This window comes from Rhipicephalus microplus, chromosome X (assembly GCF_043290135.1).
Source record: "Rhipicephalus microplus isolate Deutch F79 chromosome X, USDA_Rmic, whole genome shotgun sequence".
NCBI lineage: Eukaryota > Metazoa > Arthropoda > Arachnida > Ixodida > Ixodidae > Rhipicephalus > Rhipicephalus microplus.
Genome location: NC_134710.1, coordinates 414,375,155 through 414,400,283, shown reverse-complemented (window position 1 = coordinate 414,400,283; position 25,129 = coordinate 414,375,155). Strand labels below are relative to the sequence as shown.

The 25,129-nt window shown below is 42.8% G+C and overlaps 1 protein-coding gene across 3 annotated transcripts in view; it reads right to left on the bottom strand.

Moving 5' to 3' along the window:
• Positions 1-5,022: 5,022 nt before the first annotated feature.
• The window catches only part of LOC119160987 (cytochrome P450 3A4), a 118,033-nt gene continuing 97,926 nt past the window's right edge, over positions 5,023-25,129 (bottom strand). For all 3 annotated transcript variants that reach the window (XM_075880282.1, XM_075880280.1, XM_075880281.1), the window contains one exon: positions 5,023-6,222. In XM_075880282.1, coding sequence (XP_075736397.1) covers positions 5,812-6,222 — 411 coding nt within the window. In that variant the 3' untranslated portion in view covers positions 5,023-5,811. The remainder of the gene's footprint in view (positions 6,223-25,129) is intronic.

The following is a 25,129-nucleotide window of genomic DNA, read 5'->3' as shown; positions in this document are numbered from 1 at the left end:
CACTTCTGTAATTTCACTGAAAAACAAGCCGTCATGCTCAACGCTAAAAAACTTAAGGGAACAACTGTCTTCATTCAAAATGATTATTCGCAAGAAACACTAAGAAAAAGACGATCGCTTTGGCAGAGTGCCAAATCTGAAAAAGACAAGGGGAAGAAGGTTACGCTAGTGCACGACAAACTTTACATTAACAAAAAGTTGTACGCATGGAACGATTCCACAAATCGGCGCGTTCCTGTCCAGACAAATGAATTGCCGGCACCAGCAAACATATAGCCACTCCGGCGCCCTGTTCATGAGCTGATTGTCATTTCGTTTAATGCAAGAAGTATTGTAAATAAAATTGACAGTTTAGAACTGCTTCTTTTGAATTATGACCCCCATCTAGTTGTAATCACCGAAATCTGGCTGAGTGATAGGATTAGTGACGGCGAAGTTGTTCCACGGGGCTATCAGATATTTCGGTGTGATCATGGCTCCCGTGGTGGGGGCGTTGCCATTATAGCTAAAACCAATATCGAGATCTCGGTTTTGTTTGGGATCTCTAATCATGAAAGCTTGTTTTTAAACGTATCTTTTTGTGACTTAAAATTCTTGCTTTGTGCTGCTTATCGATCGCCTGATGCAACCGACTCGTTTCTTTGCAAATTGTACGATTATCTTTTGCCCTATCGTGGTCGCCCTGTTATTGTAACAGGCGATTTTAATCTGCCGAGTTTTGACTGGAATCGACCTACTTATGGAGAGAGTGACCCATGTGATACTCTCTTAGACATGATGTTGTCTATAAGTTTAAAACAGTTAGTTTTGGAACCTACCCGTTTTGACGCCATTCTAGATTTATTTTTTGTTAGTGACGTATTTTCTAGTGGTGTAGTAAATGTAGATCCTGGTATTTCCGACCACCGGCTTTTATCGTTTTATTGTTCTTCTACCGGGTTTGGCAGTGTTGAAGACCAACTGGTCAACCATGTCAAAAATTTTGACCGTGCCGATGACGCTTCTATCATTGATTACTTAGAGTTAAAATTTAATATCCAAACTAGGAATGATGTTCACACGTTGTGGACGCACTTCAAGGAAACAATAAAATACTGCATCGAGCATTTTGTACCCTTAAGGAAGGTTAGAAATAAGCGTTACAATGAATGGATTACCCGAGACATCATTCAGACCAAGCGTAAGATTAAACGTCTTAGGAGAAAGAAGAGTCTAGGGGAGCAACATTTACAAAGCCTGAGGCAGTCTTTGGAATGTAAGGTTAAATCAGCGAAAGCTCATTATTTTACCGTAACACTTCCTGAGTTCATTAAAAATGACCCCTCTAAGTTTTGGCGGTTTTTGGGTGAACGGAAAAATATTCTGAAATAGCTGTAAATGATAAAATTGTAAGAGACGACAAAGAAATAGCTCGATCATTCAATCATTACTTTCAATCAGTCTTTTCACCAGGCGGATCAGTTCCTAAACGCCCAACAGATTATTCAAATATACCTGTTATTTCGGATCTCGGAATACTGGCATTATTACGAAAGCTTGATCCTAGAAAAAGTCCCGGCCCCGATGATCTTCCTAATGCATTCTTGAAACGGTATGCTGATCAGCTATCTGCCTTTTTAACTAACATTTTCCAGATTTCTCTCACATCAGGTGAAGTCCCGTATGATTTTTTGGTTGCTAGGGTCAAACCACTGTTTAAAACGGGAGACAAACTTTCAATTTCTAACTACAGACCCATTTCCATCACAAGTAGCTGTTGTAAAATGTTGGAGCATGTTATTGTAGGGTTCATTCATGAATTTTTGGCTGAAAGGAACATTTTGTCGCCCTATCAACACGGTTTTAGAAAAAATATGTCCACTGTTACGCAATTGGTCACTACTGTTCATCACTTCTCTGCGGTATTGAACGAGTCTGGACAGGTTGATGTGGTTTTCCTCGACATTAGCAAGGCCTTTGACAAAGTGCCACACGAAAAGCTTTTGTATAAACTTGAACACATTGCCCTTCCTGATTGCCTTTTGAACTGGATAAGAGCTTATTTAAATAACAGAAAACAGTATGTTGATAATAATGGTTGTTTCTCTAATTTTCTTGCTGTTACCTCTGGGGTACCCCAGGGCAGCGTGCTGGGACCGTTGTTGTTTCTTCTTTATATAAATGATTTAGCCCACGTAGTTCCCGAAACTGTCTCCATCAGGCTGTTTGCCGATTATTGTGTTGTTTTTAGAGAAATTCGCTCACCTGATGACTGTGAAGTTTTGCAGGAATCCCTGGTTGCAATAGAGAGTTGGTGTGAGCAGTGGGGAATGATGTTGAATGCTGGAAAATGTGCATTTCTACGAATAACGCGCAAAAAACATTTCTTCAACTCCCAGTACTTCTTGCAGAACACCTGTATTGCAGATGTTGGGGAGTACAAGTATTTGGGCCTCACTTTGAACTCTAATTTATCTTGGTCATCCCAAGTAAAACGTATTTGTTCTGCTGCATTTACTAAGTTGTGTTTTTTGAGACGAAAATTAAGGCATTCTCCAAGTCACGTTAAGCTTTTAGCCTATGAAACTTTTGTTAGAGCTAAACTCGAATATGCTTCCGTGATATGGGATCCGCACGTGAAAAAAGATATCTACATGCTTGAGCTCGTTCAGAGAAAAGCGGTGCGTTTCATTTTTAACAATTATGGGCGTTACGATTCTCCGTCGAAGCTCATGACTGACAATGGCATTCAAACCCTAGCAGTTCGTAGACGCTTGGCCCGTTTACTCTTCCTTAACAATATTGCTACTTCTAAGGTGAAAATAACTCCGTCAACTATGATTAAACCGCTAAGCACAAGAAGGACCCGTCACATGCATGCACATTCCTTTCAGCCTATCTTCGCCAAAACTAATCAGTTTAAGCACAGCTTCTTCCCACGTACAATTTCCGAATAGAATGCGCTCCCGGAAGCAGTGATACAAGCTAAAAATTTTTCCCAAGCGCTCCAGGAAAGCATCTGTGGCTAAGTATATGCATTGTATGGTGTGCTATGCCTTGACCAATCTGTCTTGTACTCCTTTTTATTGTTATTATTTTTATTCTTTGTATGCATGTGTAATAGTGTTATGTGTATTGCCAATTGCCCCTCCTGCTTGGGCCACAAACTGGCCTGCAGTATTCGCAATAAATAAAATAATAAGTCTAGCTTTACTATTCGAAAACCTTAAGGGTGTTAAATGAGTTATAGTAGAGCTCAGTGGGTTTAGGAGGACAAATGAGGCCTATGTGGTCCTACAGAAAGGGCACGTCCTTGGCTATTGGGGTTCGGCTGACAGAAGGGGACTGGGAGTGGGGCTCGCTATGCACAAAACATAGCTGGCAACATAGAGGAATACTATGACAGTAATGGAAGGGTGGTAGGTATCGTAATTAAACTGAATAAAAGATACAAGATGAAGGTGGTACAGGCATACACGCTTACATCCAGCCATGATGACACTTCAGTTGAAAGCTTCTATGAAGACGTGAAATCGGCAAAGGGTAAAGTAAAAACACAATATACTCTACTAATGGGAGACTTTAGTGCAAAGGTATGGAAGAAGCAGGCTGGAGACCAGGCAGTGGGAGATTATGGCTTTGGTACTAGGAATGCCAGAGGAGAGCTACTAGTAGAATTCGCAGAATGCAATGATTTACAGATTTCGAATTCCTTCTACTGAAAACGAGGAAACCGTAAGTGGACATGGAGGATCCCTAATGGCGAAAATAAGCATGAAATAGACTCTATAATTAGTCCACACACACGTATAGTCCAGGATGTGGAAGTGCTTGGCCAGGTACGATAAAGTGACCATAGAATGGTATGGTCTCCAATTCGCCTAGACTTGAAGAAGGAAACAACAGAAACTGATACACAAGAAACCAATCAATGAGCTAGCACCGAGGGGAAAAGTAGAGTAATTGAGAGTCTCACTTCAGGGTCTCAATTCAGAGCCTCACTACACCCTATTAGAAAGGTGTGTGTTGCATAAAAATGTTGTTACGCCGTTCTTTAGGGTGTTAGTTGAAGATCTGAAGGTATACTCCTATCGTTGCAACAACAATTGTGTTTAATGTCCCAAAGTCATCATATAATTATGAAAGACACTGTAATGAAGGACTCCGGAAAATAAAACCACCTGGGTTATTTAATATGCACCTAAGTCGGACTACACAGGTCTGAAACAATTTGCCTCCACCGAAAATGTGGTCGCCGTGAACTGCCGGAATTCGATCCTGCAACTTGCGGGTCAACAGTTGACTACCATAAGCACCAGACCTCCGAAGTGGGTGGTGCACGTGCAAGAATCGAGCTGCATTCATGCTTGCAAATGAAAACTAGTGCATAACACAACGTGCCTGTTGTACTGCCTTTTATCGGGTTACAATGTCATAGGGACCACAAAATCAAATAAATGGTCAAGTCATTGGCACATTTCACAGGACACCCTAAGAATAACTGAGAAGCTGTAAAAGAGAATAACATGCTTTCGCACTGTATGATTCGACATTGCTCTACCTCTTTATATGGTCCACATAAATTGTCAATAAATAGTTGGGCTACTGTCACAATCAAATCAAAGCACATACTCGTGTGTAGAAGAAATTGAGCGAAAACTTTTGAATTTATTACAAAAACACTTGCTGGGTCGAAAGCCATTCGAGCGCAAGTCAATTTCACTAAGTTCTCGAAGACGAGACGTGCTTGGTTGAAACTAAAAAAAAATGCGCTACCTTCTGCAACCATGCGGGAGAGCACGGGAAAGTGATTCTTTAGGGCAAGAAATAAAGTTCAGAGGATGGCACGGTCAGCGCACGCAGTGTCTTTGCGAAGTGAAGGAGAGGGGAGAAGGGCATGAGAGGAGGGAGAGACAAACGGCTCCCGCCCCCCACACACATATAGAACCACATACACACACACAATATATATTTATATATATATATATATATATATATATATATATATGCATACATACATACATGCATATTTAGACAGTGTACTGTCATATGAAAGCTTTATTCTTTATTATTCATGAAAGAATGCTGCTCGCGAGCGGTTATAAAATGCGAAGTCAGTCAAGGCTAGGCTTCTTTAGTATTCCCCCCAATGTCACTGAAATCACGACAAAGACAATTTCGTGTTACTTGTGGGGCCACACTGCGTTATCTCTAATCCTTAGGCACTGTAACCGTTTTTTAGGTCTTTTTGATAGGTAATGTCCCGTTGCACTGCTGCAGGACTACCTCAAAAAATGGTTTGAACTACGAAAAAAAAACAACTTGCTTCTTTATTACAATAAACATGGGCGTTGCTTTTGAGTGGTGCCACATAATGACGTCATTAAGAGTCCCGCAGATGAAGAAGTGTGACATGATTTAGTGACAGCGAATGTTAGCGCTATTATTTTTGTTTCTCGTTACCCATGTTGTACCATGTGTGCAAGAAAATAATAGGTTGTAGAATAAATTCATGCGGAATCTACCCTCGATAACGCGCATTGTATATCACAGCATATGGCAGGTACGATTGCACATTTCCACAATGGTGCAGCACGTCTATATTGTGGAAACATACCACGGGCTGATGACACTAAGTTAAGAAAGTATGTAAATTCAAAACAGTATTAAACAGAAAGTGTAGCTTAAAATCAATGCTGAACTTCTACATTAGAAAGATGCGAAGCTTGTGTGAGAGACAACTTTTGATGAGGTGAAGTTGATATGCATTACATGTGGTTCCATCGAGACAGAGAACTCAACTCGACAGAGACATGTTTCATCATGAAGGCGCTAAGCAACGTCTGTGGTATTCGCAACACGCGTGGACGTCACGGTTGGCACTTTCGCCTCGGGTTGTCGTCTTTGTAGCCTGACGACCACTCCTCGCTCGGGATTGATGATGACACTTGGCACGATTAGCTTGAGTGGTTCCTGCGTTTCCTCGCAGCGCAGCAGGCGGTACTCTCTCAGAACCCGACAGACGGCCATCTTGAGTTCAAGGAGGGCGAACCGCTTGCCGATGCACACCCGTGGACCTAAGCCGAAGGGCAGGAAGGATGCTGGATCCTTGGAAAGGCCTCCGTTCCCTTCGGGGTCAAACCGCTCTGGGCGGAACTCGAATGGTTCCGGCCATAGGGTTGGGTCATGGTGGAGGTGCCATGTGGGGATCATGATGTTCACTCCCGCCGGAAAGAAGTGACCCTGCGCGTAAAACAGTCCACGTTAGATGAAAAGAGCGGCAAGAAAACTTAAATGGACATTTTTACGGAATGAAAACCCAGCAACTCAAAATCGTCACTAAAGCTTCCCTCCTACTAAAAACAGCATACTGACAAACATGACGGATGACATCGGCATGCTGAAAAGTTCAAGTATGTCGCTGTAAAAGCAACAGATTAGGAACTTTTTACAGCATTCGTTAGCTACATAAAGTGGCAATTAGAGCTTGCATATATATGATGCACCAACCTGTGCAGTGTTGATCATACCAGGGGGCATTCGTAAGTTTTAATTATCACGGACAAGCAGCTAGCTCTCTGTGTGGGATGGCATTCTAATCAAAAACACCCAGATAGTCATCCCGTTAAGACTTCGGTCAGTGGTTTCGAAGCTGTTACATGAAGGTTGTCAGGGCATTATCAGAACCAAAATCATTGCTCCGAAGTCAGGTGGCACAATATCTGAGCAGTCATTGCATCTCCTGTCACCAACTGCGAACAGTGCACCCCTCCACCCGCGTAAATTTTGCAGAGCCCCTAATCACATTTGCCCTGCAAGGATATTCCTCTCAATTCTTCTAATGAACTAAATCCATCTCAAAGACGACACCTTCATCCTTGTATGCATTACTACTCTAGGTTCCCTTAAGTGGTGACCATGTGGAGCACGAGAACTCAGGTGCTCATCGGTGCTCTCGAAAGCATCTTTTCCCGACATGAAATGGCGCAAAAGGTGTGGTCAGGCTACGACCCAGCACTCATGTTGCAAGTGTTGACGGTGTTTGCTGCATCTCATGGTTTCAAACATGCGACCAATAATCAGTCCACAGTACGCCCAATTCAACGAACAGAGACAGAGGACGCTATGTACACTCAAGCACTTATTCCGCAGTACAAATGATGTTCATCTGCTCAGCTACCGGGATACCCTAGGAGTTGACAAGTTCAGTCCATTCCAGCTGTTGATGAGATGCCAACTCGGAAGTACAGCACTGCGTCCTAACTGTGCGCCTAGGAAAGAGTTTGCAGTCAGTGGCTTAGCAGACAGACAACAATATACATCACGGAGCTTCAGACCTGCCGCAACTCAGCATGTCAGGATGTGACCTAACTACGATCCTCAATATGGGGCAAAGACCGAGATTCCATGTTTTCGAAACAGAGCGGAGCTTGCTAGCGTTCTACAGAGCAGGCGGCGTCAGTTAGCGCATTTTGCACTTACTCCAGCCGGAAAGGAACCACAGCAATCAGCATCCGTACAGTAAGCATCACCGCAGCACATTCCCCTTCACACTCCTCAGCCTGGAAATTTGGTGGAATCAATGGTACCACTCAGGCTGTAAGTGCAAGAATCTCCTGCAGGTCGAGACTTGAATTATGGTGTAATAAGAACGTGTTACGGCCAGTGCATTGTTCCGCTGCATCGTTTCAACTTGGGAAATTTTATTTAATTCACTTCCTTTATCCTCCCGTATGACATTTGAAGCTTCAAAGAGAAAGATTTATAGGTCACCACAATTGAACCCTTTTGTGAGGCTGTCAACAGAGAGTGGTGCCTTCTGTAACTTATGTACGTCTACGCCTGTGTAGGTACGAGTCCAATAAAGAGCATTTACACCTCAGTACGAGCAAGCAGTTTGTACGTGTTGGTCCCTGCGTGTCCATGCCCCAGCGGCCCTAGGTAGATGAAACAGAGGAAGGTCCACTTTAGAAAAGCTTCTTTATCGATAGACGCCTGCAGGACCTAATTGTAACCACTTCTGATGCAAACGTGGAATCAGGGAAGCTTGCTGGCCAATGGAAACAGGCGTTTACAAAGAAATTATTTGTGGATGCAGCCGCTCATACATAAGCTCGTGCATTAACGCACTATTCATGCTTGTTAGTAGCTCATTTTAGTCCTTCAGTCGATCGGTCATTGGAAACCTATTAGGTTGCAACTAGCTTACAGTAGGCGCCTATCATTAAAAAAAGAACGGAATGAAAATCAAATCGAACTAACATACATAGACGCTTTCATAATTTGCCTCAATATAAACTATGACTTCCATGGTAGGTCGAAGTTATGCGCAGCATTAACCTCAAGGAGAATCGCGTTTCATATTTTTTTTTGCAGTAAATTCTATCAGTTTTCCTCCAGAAATATTCTAACATTTGGCCAGATTAAGACTTGTTTTTAGAAGAATGTGGCGTGGTGTGTATAGAGTTGAGAAATTATCAGCAGGCTAAGACGTAATTCTGTCATGTTAATAATTGAAACAGCAATTCTGTAGCCGCGCAACTTCACAGCCGAGAGAGTGTGTAGAGATTCCGAAATCCTACCTACTGTTTCACCTTCGCATATGATTTTCAATGTACGCTTTTGGATTATTTAAAGAGTTTTTAGATAACTCTTCTACGTAACACCCCACAATTCCAAGCAGTAACTCCTATCACAGTGGCACAATGCCACTGTCATTGGCATTGCAGAATGCCGAGCATAGCTGAATGTACGAACTATAGTTTAATTTTTGTGGAAATAATTGGCGAGCTTTTATTAGGGTATAAGAGCCACAGGCTACGTTCGCGCACACACTCAATACTTGCCCATGCCACTGTGTGTTATCATAAAAGTTACACCAAAATATTTGAAAGAAGGAATCGATTGAATAGAAGCGTTGTTTATTGTTAGTTTAAAAATTTAGTATAAATGTGTTCCTTGCGACAGTGAAACACTATGTATTTTGTTCTAGTACAGTTAACAGTGAGCTAATTCATGGCCAAATATTATGGAAGGTTGGACTAATCGCTCATCACGTCATTTTGTATAGCTCCAATAAGAGTCCTTCAAAAACTAAACAGTGTCATTGGCATACATCAATGGCTTTTTCCTCTGTAGTGATTGTGGGATATCAATATTACAGAGAGATAACAATATAGGAACTAATACTGAACCCTGCGGTACCCCGCATTTATAATACTGTAAGATTATTTGATGTTACCAATGGCTACCTTTTGTTTGTGTACCAATAAATACCTGCAAACGAAACCAAGTGATTCAACTACAAATTCATTAGAATGCACTTTTTCTTATAAAATTCAGTACACCAATAGCATAAAATGCCTTTCTTAGGTCAAAAAGTACTGATATTACTATGTTGTTTTCATTTATCACGGAAATAATATATTGCGTGAGCGTCTATACAGCAGTTGAAGTGGGCCTGGTAGCAACAAAACCATGCTGCTGTGGAGAAAATACATCCGTATTACATAAAAACAGCCTAATGGCGACGAAATTTCTATTTTAAGCGTAGTGTTAGGAATAATCAGGAACGATATTGATCTGTAGCTCTCCGGGAGATTACGATCACCGGATTTGTTAACTGGTATTACCTTGGAAGTTTTAGGTATGTTAGAATAAGTTTTAGAAGAAAATGCATGATTAAGTATGTATCCCAACGGGCCTTACAAAACATCAATATGTCCCTTTAGAATCCTTGATGATCTGACGTTACGGCCAACTGCCTTGTTCCCTGGTAACTTCTCAATAACTTATCGAATGTCATTCACCGTCATGTCTCACAGGTAGAAATTACTAGCAACCGTTAATGGTGCATTTAGGTTGAGCATATGAGTAGAAAAATTACTCGCTAGGCTGAGACCAATATCAGTGAAGTAATCAATAAAGGTGTCAGCCACTTTGCATGTCGAATCATTCTGTGTAATTTGTTCTTTGCTACCCATGATAGCAAGATCTTTAACAATTTGCCATATCGTTTTCGTGTTACGTTCATTTGTGTCACTCACTTGGTGTGGTAAAGATATTTGGATTTTTTTATCATTGCTACTGACTTGTTTCTCTACAACTTCAAATGATGACGATAGTAATGATTGTTCCTTTTACTTGTTTATATAATGTAGTAACAATATTTCAGCTTCACAACCTGTAGTATATTTCTATTCATCCACTGACATATGGAATGCTCATAATTTACATGCAAACAGCTGCGCGTGGATTGTTTGATGGCGTCCACAATGCACTGAACAATGTTATCACATTCGACGTCCACCTCCAGATCATAGAGGCTATACAAATTTGTAGCTTCAAGTAGTCCTTCCACTGATTTATAGTCTACACATGTTCTCCGTTTGATGCTAGGTACGCCAGAAACACAAATGTGTTTTTGGTGTAAGAAGCGAAAAGTACGATTGTGATCCGCAGTAGCAACAGCGTATACCCCTGCATACATCAAGGTCAGCGTTGCGCAACAACTCATCAATAATCGACTTCGTAAGGTCTCTAATGCGAGTGGGCGATGAAATAACGTTTTTTTTTTCAGATTAAGTGATCGTAGAAAAACATGTATTTTTATAACGTGTCTTGAGAAACTTCTACGTTGATACCGCCGCAAACAAGTAGAGGTGCTCTACATGCCACAATGAAGATCACGGTACTTTTCATCACAATTATGAAGTCGACTATGAAAAAATTGGTGGACGATATACTACACCTATTTTAACACCTTTTAAAATACGAATAAAAAAGTCTTAACAATTCAACAACATGATGAGCTATTGTTAAGGCAAACAAAACCAAAACATTTTTTGATAATGCCATGCCCCTCCTCATGTATCATTGTTTCCAGGTTGCGAAAGAATGACATGGCTAGGTATAAGAACCGATTCTTGATTTTTTTTAAATCCGATTTTTCTTGAATCCTTGTGTCAGTTATAACAATGATACCACGTTTTAGAGTAATCTAAAAAAAGTGAAACAAAATGTTCAAAGTTTTTCTTTATGCTGCGAACGTTACACTGTAATACTGCGAAATGAGCCTGCTGAAGGGGTGTGCTCTCAATGTCAAAAAATCGCTGCCCCTTTTCCCCGAAGGGAGTCGTGAGGAAAGGCGAATGCATTTTTTTGCGCCTAGACTACACCCGTAGTAATTTTAGTGGCGTAAATTAACGACGAGACAAAGATTTGTACCATAACCATTTATTTACACATTCATCAGCCAGCGAACGGTCTATAGTGAGGCATGCACTTCACTCCGTTTATATATGCGTACGAGCGAGCGGACAGGTAAGTTGGGCGCAGGAAGGAGAGCGAATGGTAAAAGGACAAGCGGCAAAGCATTGCACCTGTCATTGTACCTGATGGCTATAATGTCAGCGTCTTACACAAACGCTACAGAAAAGCTGGCAATAAACGCTACAAAACTGTTTGAAACGCACTGCATTGAGGCGGTGGCAAGTCTCGTTCATAACAAGCAGGTGGGGGCTCCGGTTGCTATAGCGGCGTGGATAAGCGCACGCGCACATAGCTGTTGCTGGCAGCTGCCGACGCTGAACCGTGACATGGTGGGGGCTGCGAATGATACGGACGCGCGTGCCCGCAGCTGTTTCTATGGGAACGGGCGGTGGATGGATCTCAACAAACACCCCACATAGCCCGACTAAGAAATACATTCGCATTCAAAAAAGAACACGCAAGTAAAAACTATAGGAGCTATAAGTTTACTGAAAAGGCAAGTCAGCGATTCTGAAACAAATTTTGAAAGATTCTCATCACACGTGACCTCATCACACGGGTTTATTCTCAGAAACCAGAGAAAATTTATGCACTTGTTTTTGAGTCACAATCATGTGAGCTTGAGAATATAGTAACAACATAAAAATACATACCTACTTATACTCACTGATAATATAATGTCTTGCGCAGATATTTTAACACTTTTCTTGACAGTGCTATTGGCGGCTGGCAGACAACCATATCACCAAGTGGCGTAATCTGCTTTGAAAACACCGGAATAACAGCTAGAAGCAAATGTGAAATGACTCGTTTTATAGTAGAAGCTGAGCAGATTGCGGCACTTGGCGATATGTTTGTCAGCCAGCCGTCGATAGCGCTGTCAAAAATGAGTTAAAATATCTGCGGTAGACAAGAGATTGTCAATGTATGTATGTACTTACATTTTTTATGATGTTCCTTTATTCACGTGTTCACATAACTGTGACTCAACAGACAAGTGCATAAATGATCTCTGGTTTCTGAAAATAAACTATGTTGGAAGTTAGCGCTTTCTCTGTCTGCATTTGCCCTCATTTCTTCCTGTTGTTTACGTGCGCTACAAGGAAACTTACTGAAGATGAATTCTAATGACAGTCTTAGTGCACACTGGGAAGCTGCGATGCTCAGCCCTTGTTTCGAATATCATTTGTGAGCCTAGCGGTGGGCCGGGGAAGCCGCCAGGAATCAACTGTCTCGTGGTCGTCACGCAGGCGAGGCCATTGGCCCATTCGACCAACTCGCCAGACTCGCAGTAATGTTCTTTCCTCCTCTCTACTCGTGACCTTGCCCCGCCACGGTGGTCTAGTGGCTAAGGTACTCGGCTGCTGACCCGCAGGTCGCGGGATTGAATCCCGGCTGTGGCGGCTGCGTTTCCGTTGGAGGCGGAAATGTTGTAGGCCCGTGTGCTCAGATTTGCGTGCACGTTAAAGAACCCCAGGTGGTTGAAATTTCCGGAGCCCTCCACTACGGCGTCTCTCATAATCTTATGGTGGTTTGGGGACGTTAAATCCTACATATCAACCAATCAATCGATCATCAAGATACGACTGCAAAGCGAGCAAGTAGACGCACGCGTCGTGATTGTCCGCGTTAAAACGTGTTTATTTCGCGCATATTGGTCACAGAAAACATCTGTTTGAAAAGAAAAAAAGTTAAAAAGGTGAATTTTATTTATGACGACAGCAGAGTCGCTGCAAAACCGAAACTGAAGCTTAAACTGTAAGAAACTTGTCAATACACCATTTCGTTCCAATTATGAGTTAATCTTGCTGTTTTTACGTGCTATTCGGCTTGTAAGTTCGTTTTCCCGCGAGCTCCTTGCGATCAGCGCGTGGTTCGTTTTGTGGGCAACACGTGTTTAGAGCAACACTCATAGCTCGAAAGTGGCAAAATAATAAAGGCGCTGGCCTGAGATTGACACAGGACAGCTTTATGTTTATGAGAATGGTACTATTTAGGCAGCAAGCCACCTCGATAAACTTTTTGACCATCGAAGTAAATAGCATATATAGGGAAATTTTCAACCCTGGACGCATGGCGGTGTCCCTCGATAGCATCATACTTTTCCCCATTAGCTAGGGAATGAAACCGAAAGCGCTAATTCAGGAGGAAGCATCTACTGATTGATCCACATTGCGATAGGCGCCATCATTGTGGCATTTTTGCAGAGCTTGGAATCAAAGTGTTGGGTAATGCTGAGGTGAGTAAGCTGCGGCGGGTAAGCGTCGTCATCAATATGAAGTCCCGAAGATTAGTGGCGTAGCCAAGAGGAGGTGTTGGGGGGGGAAGGCTCAGCCCCCTCTTCTTCCTCCCAAAAACTTGTGGATACGCCCCTGCCGAACGTGTTTTCAAGGCATACTGACTTAAGTATAATGTAGCGAATTGGCCTAAATTAAACATCCTTATCACGATAAGCGCAAGAGATGACACAAAAAAACAAGTGCACGGCACGTGCGCTGTCATGCCACTGCAAGTTTAAAGGCGAAAACATGGCTATACATGAACCTAAAGCAAGGCACTAAAAATCTTATCGACCGTGACTAAGCCTGTGATCATGCGTATGTTGTAGATATGCTCAGCATCGGAGAGAACGAGTGAAGACTGCCTCACGTACCGGTATTTCGCTCTTATTATTTCAAACACGTCAGCAACGTTTCACTGACTGTGCAAGCGGAGTGTGTAGCCTATCCCATTGTCGTGCAGTTTTACGTACGTACATTGGGTGGATGGGACGTTGTCTGAACGTCCATCTAAGGAAACTTTCTAGCTATTCGAAAGGTACACCATCAACGTCTCTTTCTCTTCATTGCCGGCAGTATGGTTGCGAAGGGGACTTAAACAGAACAGCTGTGGGGATCAGGTACAGGGAGCAGCGCACGTGTGAAATTGCTGGAGCACTTGAAATAACAAAAACAAACACAAAATACTTAAGCCAGCCTTCATCCTCTCTCACCAATGTTCGGGATACATACCGACAGCATATGCGATCAGATGTTTGGTCAGGGTCGGTAACTTTATTTAGTGCCTAGCTTGATGTTCATATCATCATCGTAATTCTCATCATCATCCTCATATACATCATCCGCCTGAGTACGCCCACTGCAGGGCAAAGACCCCTCCCATGTTCCGTCAGTCAACTCGTTCCTGTGTTTCACCCCACCGCGGTGGTCTAGTGGCTAAGGTACTGAAATGCTGACCCACAGGTCACGGGATTGAATCCTGGGTGCGGTGGCTGCGTTTGCATTGGATTCAGAAATGTTGTAGACCCGTGTGCTCAGATTTGGGTTCAGGTTAAAGAATCCCAGGTCGTCGAAATTTCCGGAGCCCTCCAATACGGCGTCTCTCAATCATATGGTGGTTTTGGATGTTACCCCGCATATCTATCTATCTATCGTTCCTGTATCCGCTGCTGCCACTTCATACCCACAAACTTCGTATTCTCATTTTCCCACCTAACTTTCTGGCTCCCTTTCACCCGGTTCCCTTAGAATCTAGTGTGTTCTTTATTGACCGGCGGTTATCTTGCTTTCGCTCTACGCCCTGCCCATGACCATTTCTGCTTCTTGATTTGAGCTAAGATGTTCTTAACACCCGTTTGTTCCCTGACCTACTCTGCTCTCTACTTGTCCCTTATAGTTAAACTTATCACTTTCTTTTCCATTACTTGCTGCGACGTCCTACGCTTGAGATGAAAGCTCTTTGTAGTCCTCCAGATTTCTGCTCCGTAAGTACAGGGAAAACGCAGCTAGCATATATTTTCCTATTGAGGGACAATAACAATCTACAATTCAAGATTTCATAATGCCTGCCAAATGTGCTCATTCAATTCCTATTGTTCTGTTGACTTCAATCTCGTAGTTCGGCTCCGCGCTTACTACCCGTCTTAAGTACACGTACTCTTGTAACGTGATAGCGTTACAGAGCTCGTGTCACAAAAAACCCGCCACCGGCGTCGGCTCCGTTGGTTGTGAGCGAAAAATCGTATGTGCATCTGTGACTGAAAAATCAAGTTACCGAGATAGCCACGGGAGGCCGCTACTTGTCCACGTGTGCGCGTGCGATCATGTTGAAAAAAAAACGTGCGTTAGAAGAAACAAAAAGTGCTCAAGATCACGAAGCGTGGTAGTTTCTTTGCCCTGCCACTCCTTCCTGCTTAGCATCCAGCGCTTTCATCGGGACGAGAGAAGAGATAATGCAATAGCAGCATGCGACAAACCTTTATCTCTTGACTCGCACTGGACGGATTCTTAAAATTTTTGCGGCATTGAATTTGCGAGGCGATCAGCTTTTCTAGTGAAATTTTTTCATTACTTGAAAAAGTGTTTAAGGGTCATTTAACGCATTTAGTTCAACAGGTGTCACGACGAAAACGAGCCCATTCGGCGATACTAGCGCGCGCAGGTCCAATCTACTGTGCGCGTGTTTGTGTACGTGCGTGTGTATGTAAACAAACTTAGTAATAAGTATGAACTGAGAAGTTGGAGGGTGCACTAGGGGCCGGATTTCGCTATCACATTCAAGTCTTAAAGTCGAAGCTTAAGGGTTCCCCAATTTTTAAAACTTCAAGTGCACTGCTATCTATCTGAAATGGCTGCTCTCTCCCAGGGTTCTTGTACATTACTTCCGTTTTCCGCACATTTTTAAGACCTACTTTTCTGCTCTCCTTGTCTAACTCAGTAATCATAAATGGCAATTCGTTCCCTATGTTTCTCATTATTTGCATTTTCAGCGGCGAAGCGTGGGTTACTAAGGTACCATCAACTCGTATCCCTAATTCTTCCCATTCTAGGTCACTGAAAACCTCCTGTAAGCACGGGGTACATAGCATTGGGGAGATCGTATCCCCTTGTCTTTCAGCCATCTTTATTGGTATTTGGTGGCTTTCTTTATGGAGCACAAAGGAGGCCTTTGATCGACTGAAGATTCCTTCCAGGATGTTTATACATGCTTTGTAAACGCCCTGGTTGCGTAGTATCTATATAATTACTGATTGTTGGCCTAGTTGGTACTTGCTTACTGACATGATTTGGTCACAAATAATACACACACAAAGTAAAGAAACACTCAACGACAAGCACAAGCCGTTTGTGCTTGTCGTTGAGTGTTACTTTAGTTTGTGTGTGCATTATTTGCGGCCAATTCATGTCATTAGGTCTGTATAATTGCTGATATCGCTATTGAATCAAATGCTTCTCGTAATTTATGAAGGTTATGTACAGTGGTTGAGTGTATTTTGTGCATTTCTCTAACGCCTGATTTTTACGATTAATGTGGTTCATTGTTGAGTAGGCTGTACAAAATCTTGCTTTATTTTCTTATTGATTGAATGCTAATGTTGCCTTAATTTGGTTCGCAATCCCTTTTAATTGCTCAAGTTCTTGTCGTCTCCGTTTTTGTGAATTAAGACGATGTTGGCGTTCTTCCAAGATTTTGCTACCCTTCCCGTTTACAAGGTTGTTTCTAAAGGAAAATTTGTCAGGATCAATGTGAGGCATTTCTTCAGCCCTAAGTATTTTTGAAAAGAGAAAAAATTGTTATGTGTGACTTACAGTGACAAGACAAATATCAACTTCGCTTTTAGAGCGTTGGCATTTTCACAGAATCGTCATGAAAAAAAAATTGTGACTCATTTGTGAGTGACTTTATTCTGCACTACAAATCATCTAGAAGAAATAAAATGATAATTTGTTTATTTTCATTATCTCCGTTGGCGTATTTTCGTGACAGATGTGACGTAAATTGTATACGATAGATCGCAAAAATAAAAAGACATGCAATGCCTCCTCTGCAGGACGTCGAACCAGTGACCCCTAGTTCAGCAGCGCACGGCGTGAACCACTATGCTACAATGAACATGTAACAAAGAGCGCTAACAGCAAGCTATCTATATACAATATACCATATAGCGGTGCTAAGAGCTTCGCTGATTGAAGGCGTTTTTGTCATCAGTATGGAGATGGCGCGACAAGTGCGCGTTCGGCCTGGTCGTCGTCGCCTCGCGCGTTTCGGAGAGCACCGCCTCCACGAAGCTTGTTCTCTGATGCGTGCGTGCGAACACAAAAGTTACTTCGCGCGCTGCGGCGGCCCCATTGAGCAACGGAACATGCTGCTCACACACGAAGTAAGAATTCAGACATTTCGCGCTTGTCCTGTGTATAATTTGCATTCGTTTCGTGCGCCTGCCTTTCTATTTATACAGCGTGCTTTAAGGTTTGAGGTATGACAGTTGTTAGTTCTCCATCGTCCTGTGTATGATTATTTCGTGGGTGCTTTCTATTTGATGCGTGCGCTGTAAGTTTGGAGCTGCTGCCACTTTCCGTTCTTCACGTGACTTTGCAATTTGCCAATGTAGCATTTATTCTTTCAGCCTTGTGGCGAAAGAACGCACAATAAACGCTCAGCTACTTCTATGAAAACTCGTTTCACTTTCTTGTTTCACCGATTCCTAGAAAAAGAGATCAGCCACATTTTTTCTTTAGAAATGATAGTCTTTCTAACTTAGCATATATGATTGATCATCATAACAGCTCTAGCTTTGCGCTTATGCTAGCGTGCTGAAAATAGGAACATAGATGCCATGCAGGATTTCCCAAGCTTTTCGGAAACACGAGCTCGGTCTGGACTTGCACTACGATGATCAGCACATGAACTCTGTGTGTATCGTCGATGAAACTGGCTACAAAAAAGAGCTTGGCGTCACAAGCCCATGTGAGGCATTCGCGGTGATTTTCAAAGGAACACCACGAGCGAACGTGTCAGCGCTGGCACGCAGTTAACATTTCAAGAGTTCAGTGGTGTCAGCCTGATTGACGCGCTTTCTTTTTGTAAACTGAACATCGCGCCTCCCAAAGGTATGTTGGTGAGCGCGTGTCATCTTTTCGGCAAGTTCTTTTGTCACACCTGCAGCAGGGAAGCTTTCACTCTCGAAGGAAATAGTCACTCCTTTTTTTTCTATGAATATTACCGATAAATAGAAGGACAGGTTACTGGTGCACGTAGTATATGTCTGAAGATTTTTCCGCAGTAATGAATCGGTAGAAACAACATCGCCGCAAACAAGTAAATTGCAACGTTTCCCACCACAAATGTCATCAGTGGAGCTTGCTACATCGCTTCAAGTGGTACGTTGTGAGCGCGGTGAAATTAAATGCCGGACATTATAGCCACGTGCTGACACAAAACTTATTTCTTCGTGTATGCGTGCATAGCTTGTGCGATTAAGCTCACATATTAATCATGCCGCTCGCTGACATGGCACGTGAGCACGTGAGCGTCTCGGCACGAGAGAACTTGGTGGGTGGGCGAACTCTTCGCCACGGGTGTCTGTCAATGAAACAGATTGACTCGTGCAGTCAGGTTCAAACTCTTTGATTCTGAAAGGCCCGAGATGAACTAATGATTTTCAGAATGCTGCGTTGACTGTCAAGCGTTCGATGCGGTGGACGTTAAGCAGCAGCTTTATTGGTCACCTCACTTTACTTGTGCAAGGCTGGAGCCCCAAGGGAAGCTCGATCGGTCTCTGTCTGCTCGGTTTGCGTCAGGGTGAAGACTGCGTCACTTCAATCTTAATTATAATGGCATTAACTGGCTAGGTGTTACTTCACATATCTTGAATAGTGCTGTTTAACCTGATATGTTTAATTTACAATACATCATATCATGCTTAATCATCAATGTTCTAACTAGTGTGTGTTAACCAGTATAATCCTCATTCGCATGAATACATTTAGTTCTTGTTAGTTACCGAAAATACAGCTTAGTGTTAATTACCATAGTCTTATTAGCTCGGTGTTATTTTTACATGGCTGCACTAGCATGGGCTTACTAAGTTATGATTTAATTAGTTTGATCTTAACAATACTTGGCTTAAATGAAGTAGTCGAACCATGTCTTTAGCTATGTATTTAGCTGTGCCGCCCAGTAAATTCACTGAGCAGACGGGGGCATGCACTCCAGAAGCGAGCCAGTTGATCTGTGAATTACATATGAGTGGCTACTGTTCAAAAATGGTGAAGCGTTCAATTTACGCAACTCCAATAATTTTACCATTTTGCCCAGGCACAACAAAATTGATAGCTCAATTTTAGCATTATTGTAATCAAACTCGTTAAAACAACACACCATGTCCCCCGTAGTAATACAGAAAGCGCGAAAAGGTGGTCTGTGATTTATAATAAACAAGTTGAGGTATTTTTCTTTTACATGCTGTATGAGTATTGCCAACCAAAGCAATTGACTGTGTTATGCATAATGTGATATCATGGAAAACAAACAGCAGACATCCGCATCATGTTTCTGTAGTTATTTCTTATGACTACGAATAAAGAAGTCATGAAGACTGGAGGACCAGCCTTGAGACTTGCAATCTTGTCGCTCCTGTTCAGTGGGAGCAGCGATGAAAAATGAAAGCTGAAAAATAAAAGTGAAACCGTTACATGATATTATCATATAACGTGTTTGCAAAGCTAACACAATTATTTACACAGATTTAAAGAAAGCTCACAACAAAACAACAGAGGCAAACAGGCATAGTAAGGAACCATGTTTTTTTGTCATAATCGTGTCAAACAAAACTTCCAAATCGTATTTTTCCCAACATGTCACTTGGTGACAAACTTGCAGCACAAGTTGATGTTACTTTTACACGACATACGCAATTGTTTTAAGCTCCATTGCGTAGGTTCCACTCACCTTTTTTTCTAGGTCATCTTGTCCAACCAAAAGAATTGTACGACTGACTGCCTCATTGACAGGGCGAACATCGCTGCTGATTTTTCTGATAGTTGTGATAAGGCGCTACACCATAATGATACCTTCGTTCCCTCGAGTGTAGCTGTCAACTTGAGTGAAGAAGCTAGAAAAGAAATCCAGGATTTTAGGGATAACCAAGACACAAACACACACAGACTGATCAATTTTATTTAGCCATCTTTGCTAACACAGTAAGTATACACACACATTTGACACGAGCATTTCGTTTCAAATAACCTTGCTAGGTAAGAGAAGCTGGAAACCTCGTTTCGCAATAGACCCTGGCTATGCACGAATTATAGCGCTTCTTTTCTCATAAATCTTGAGAAATAACTCAGAATGCACTCAGCTTTGCGCCGGCATATTTGCACAACCAAGTCTAATCTGCGGCACTCAGCGGCACATTGTCAGCGGTTACTGACTTCGTGTTTAACAATTCTACCCATTTCTAAATTTTTAGGTAAACATGCGAGTAGAAACACCCGAACAACACCAACGCGAGCGGTTGCCGTTCACAGTTACATCTGACATGGCATAACCTAGATTTACCACGACCGGGCTAGAGTGCACGTGTGCGCCTGTGCTCGTGCAAGTACATTCTAGCCTTGTCATGGATTTACAAAGGAGTTCTGCGGAGAGCCGCAAGGCTGCGGAAGAGTTAAGAAAGAGAAAGACAACCATCTGTTTGTAGCACGAAGTCACAACGAAATCCATGCGGATTTCTCAGAAAGGAAAGCTTGTCAGTGGCGGAAAAGTACGTCCTGGTGGGGGTTTTAAACCCGGGACCTAGGCCTTCTCGGGGCAGTCGCCCTACCGATTGAGCCAAGCACACTCTGAAATTTACGGCAGATCCCACGTAGCTTGGGAATTTACGTTATGCGAAGCATGCGGAGGGAAAGTGGCCACGTTATATTTTTTTATCGAGGAACACGACATGAAATCATGCTAAATATAGGTAAAATGTTGCACAAACCAACATTGTGAACTTTTGCAGGTGTTCATATTACCAGTTGTTGGCCATTGCGCAACAATGGCAACAGTAACATGAGTATTATAAACACCAAAACGTTGGTGAATGCCCTAAGGGCAACGAAAATTTTTATTGTATGTTCAACTCAAGTCATTCGAGCCAACATGCAGGTACAGATTGCTCTGTTAAAATGTATAACAGGCTGCAAGTGCCGATATACTTGGTCAGCAAATTTAGTTGTTGTAGCTGAACGGCAATGTATGTTCTACGGATTGTCAGACTATTTGTTATTGGCGTCTTAAAAATAATTAACCGCAGATTTCATTCTGACCGGCCGAAATGTTTTCAGACTTTTGACTTCATGAATCCCAACTGCATGCAACTGGTTTGTTGGTGGTGCAACAACATTTGGATTTTCACTGAACTAGCATACTGAATTTATTGGTACCTAGCTGTAGCCTCGTATGTGTCAACTGGCGTGGTGCGTGTATGCATGTATTTTCTAATGGCTGTTGTGTTAAGCGTCCAATGGAAATTTTCGTCACTATCATTGCATATCATGTCCATCCTGTTTCATCAACTACACAGCGAAATAGTAGCTGCTGTTGGCATTAGTCAACATTAGGCTGCTGTTGGCATTATATTGCTGCATGCAAAGCAATATAACTATTTTCAACGTACACCGCTTCTTATTACACCTTTTTATGTATGCTATGGTGTCACGTTGTGCACACTAGGCACTGTATGCAACAAAAAGCACCATGTGGCCTCTATATTACTCCTCATGGCGCAGGAAATTTCCAAGGAGACATTGAATACAACAATCCAAAGATGACAGTAAGAACTTATGAACAACATTTACAGACGGCATTACATACGGCATTTCTATGAAGACGCTATGTACAACGTTTTCGGTGACATTACGTACAACGCTTAGGAGTCATACCATCCAACGTTCTTTGAATACATTGCGTTCGACATTCCTAAGGAGACAATATCTAGATTTCTACAAGTAATTTCGTCCAATCTTTCTAAAGACGTCACCTAGAGAAATTCTGAAGAGACTTCGTTAGAGAAAATTGTTACATTTTGTGAATAAAGAAAAAGTGTTCGTAGATACTTTAGCTTCAGCTTCTTGGGTAAACAGGGGTCCGAATGTGTTAGAATACGTAAAGCTAGCCATTCGCAGAGCGAGGAAGAATTCATCCCCAACACGAAGCAAATCAACGCAAGTATTACAAATGAGTTCTGTGGAAACCCGTAAGGTGGCGGAAACGTTAGGAAAAGGAAAGTGTCTGTGTGTTCATGTACTTCGAGTTGTCAATGAATTCGCTTTCGCGCTGTCAATTACTAGTTTCCTGGTTTTCTGAATCGGCAGAGTGACCGTCCCGGAAAGGCATTAGTCTCGCTTTTAAACTCCGAATCAGGATGAATTTTTCAGCAACTAAGAAGCTTTCTGAGAAACATGTACAGATTTTTCTCGTGGCTTCGTGCTACATAGGGTAGCTGTCTTCTTTCCCTTTATTATGCTAGATTTAGTGCACATAGCTCCGACAGTCGCGTATACTCACTCCATTTCGTTATAACGCTCAACGTCATTGTAAATGTAAACAAAGCATGAAAACAGTTAACAGAAATGAGGGAAAAGAGTGCATGGAGGTGGCCGCAACAACGCACACTGTCTAAAGTATAGAGATTTTCCCGTTACCGCTGAGACATATCCGAGATTTTTAAGTGATTAACGCATACGCGCTGGAAGCGTCGTACAATATCTGCAGCTCAAACTACCGTCTTTAAGCCAACCGAAACCATTCATTATACACAGCGTGCCTAAGTGTGAAGTTAAAAAAATTTTTAACAAGTGTTTCAAGCTGGGGTCCCCGAAGATTTCAGTGATGTAATTCCGTCATGGGAATGATGTCTGAAATTATTTTCCCATGACAAAATTTCCGTCAACGGGAGTCGAACCCACAACCTCGCGGTCGGCGTCAACAGCTGCAGTGCACGCTATCCACAACGCCATGGTCACATACCATGCACGCTTTGAAACGCGCCTTTTATATCTCAAAGTAGTACCGGTAAAGTGCAATAATGCATCATGACCGTGGTTCTGATGCATTGACCGTGGTTCATGATGACGCGTCTGTTATATGCGCCCATCTTTTTCATTGCGTTTCCGAAAGAAGTGAAATTTCGTGAGGGCCTTAACAAGCTGCAAAGTGGTGATCTTACCCGAACGTCGGCATGGCTCATAGCATCCATCCATACCAAAAACAGTTCGGAAAAGCATACATCCACGCGCTTAATTGCTTCCCCTGAATGTAACTTCGCATTCACCGCTTAAGCTCGCCCCGCGAACGATCGTGGCCCGTCAAGAGAGAAGACGCAATGCGCGTTGCGTTTTGCTAATGAGGCACTGACCTTCAATAACTATAAGATAACGTGAGTAGATGAGTTTAGGCTGAATTTGGCGTAGAAACAGTCTCAGTCTTCTGGCTGTCACACAAGTTTCTCTGGTTTAGCTTTCACCCTTAATCACTAGAGCTACCTCAGACATATAAGCCCCCAAGGGCATATTTAATCAGTCATTCATTATTCATGGACATGTATGACTTAGCGTCAACGCGGATTCACGAAAAACGGTGCCTATATTTAGTTGTTAAACACTTACAGACATAATAAAAGCTCTCTTACATCTATGTAAAATAAGCATTAAACTACCTCAGTAAGCACACGTTTTACTTTCGTGCTTTACGATTCATAAGATGTAAGGATCAACTAGTTTTTTTCCCGTTTCTATATGCCCCACCGCGGTGGTCTAGTGGCTAAGGTACTCGGCTGCTGACCCGCAGGTAACCGGATGAAATCCCGGCTGCTGTAGGCCCATGTGCTCCGGTTTGGGTGCACGTCAAAGAATCCCAGGTGGTTGGAATTTGCGCAGCCCTTCACTATGGTGTCTCATAATCACATGGTGGTTTTGGGGCGTTGAACCCAACATATAAATCAATCCCGTTGCCATGCTCGGAAGCACGCTGCATACTTGAGTATTGGTGGAAATGTTATTGTGATGGAGACTAAAGAGCACCTCAAAACAATATCAAGTGCTATCAGCAGTGCATAGACGATGTGCGATCAGCTAATAATCGCTCTTGATTAGTCACTGCAACACTAATTTTATGAGTGACGCAATCACTTATAAAACAACGCGCACAGCGGCGTCAACTATTTAAGTGACAATTTTAATTGAGCATATGCTCTGCGAACGTAGGCTATTGTTGAAAATGGCTGGTGGCCTACCTCTACGGAGCTGCTGCAGAAGCCCGGCTAATGCTGTGTAATTAGTGCCTACGAAAGCAGTACACTCACCGTTAACAGGGGCCTGTTGTCCGTTCTGCAGCTCCATTCATTTTCTTCCCTCCAAGCGTCACTGCGAGCATGGAACCTGGCGCGACCGCCGCTGATGACGCGCATGTACGCTCGAACCACAACACGCGAGCAATGCGAGCAGTGCAGCCAACGCAATGCATTCAAAACGACGAAGGAATCGTGGAGGAGAAGGTTGCGGATGCGCAGGCGCCGTGCGAGAATCTGTCAAGAGGATACTGAACGGCAAAGGCGCGATATGTATAGTCCAGACGGCAGCGCCTTCATTACGGTAGCCAATGGAAACGCGCTTGACGGGAGTGCTTTGACTTTTCTAAAGATGCTAACTCTCTTGTGCTTCTTATACCTTTTAAAAGGGGTCAAGTGAGTGCCTGAAGAAAACTGGGGTGCTGGGACCCTCTTTTGACTCTTTTTCCTCCCACTTAGAGTGCAAATTTGTGCCTTCGAAATTTCATTACTCTGTGGGGATCACCACAATTAACAAAAAGGAGGAAGAGAAAAAACTTTAATGAAAGTGCGGGAAGTTGGTTGGGTGGGTCAATGGCCCCACCTAGGTTACGGCCAGGAGTTCTTGAATCCTAGCGGCTTCCTCGGCCTGCTGGACGGCCCACACCAGAACTTTGGCGGCTGGGCTGAGCAGTGCGGCTTCCGAGCGCGCGCGACAGCTGTCACTAGAGGCTGCGAACTCATAACGGCACTAATACCTTGGCATTGTTTTACCATATGCTTCAAAGT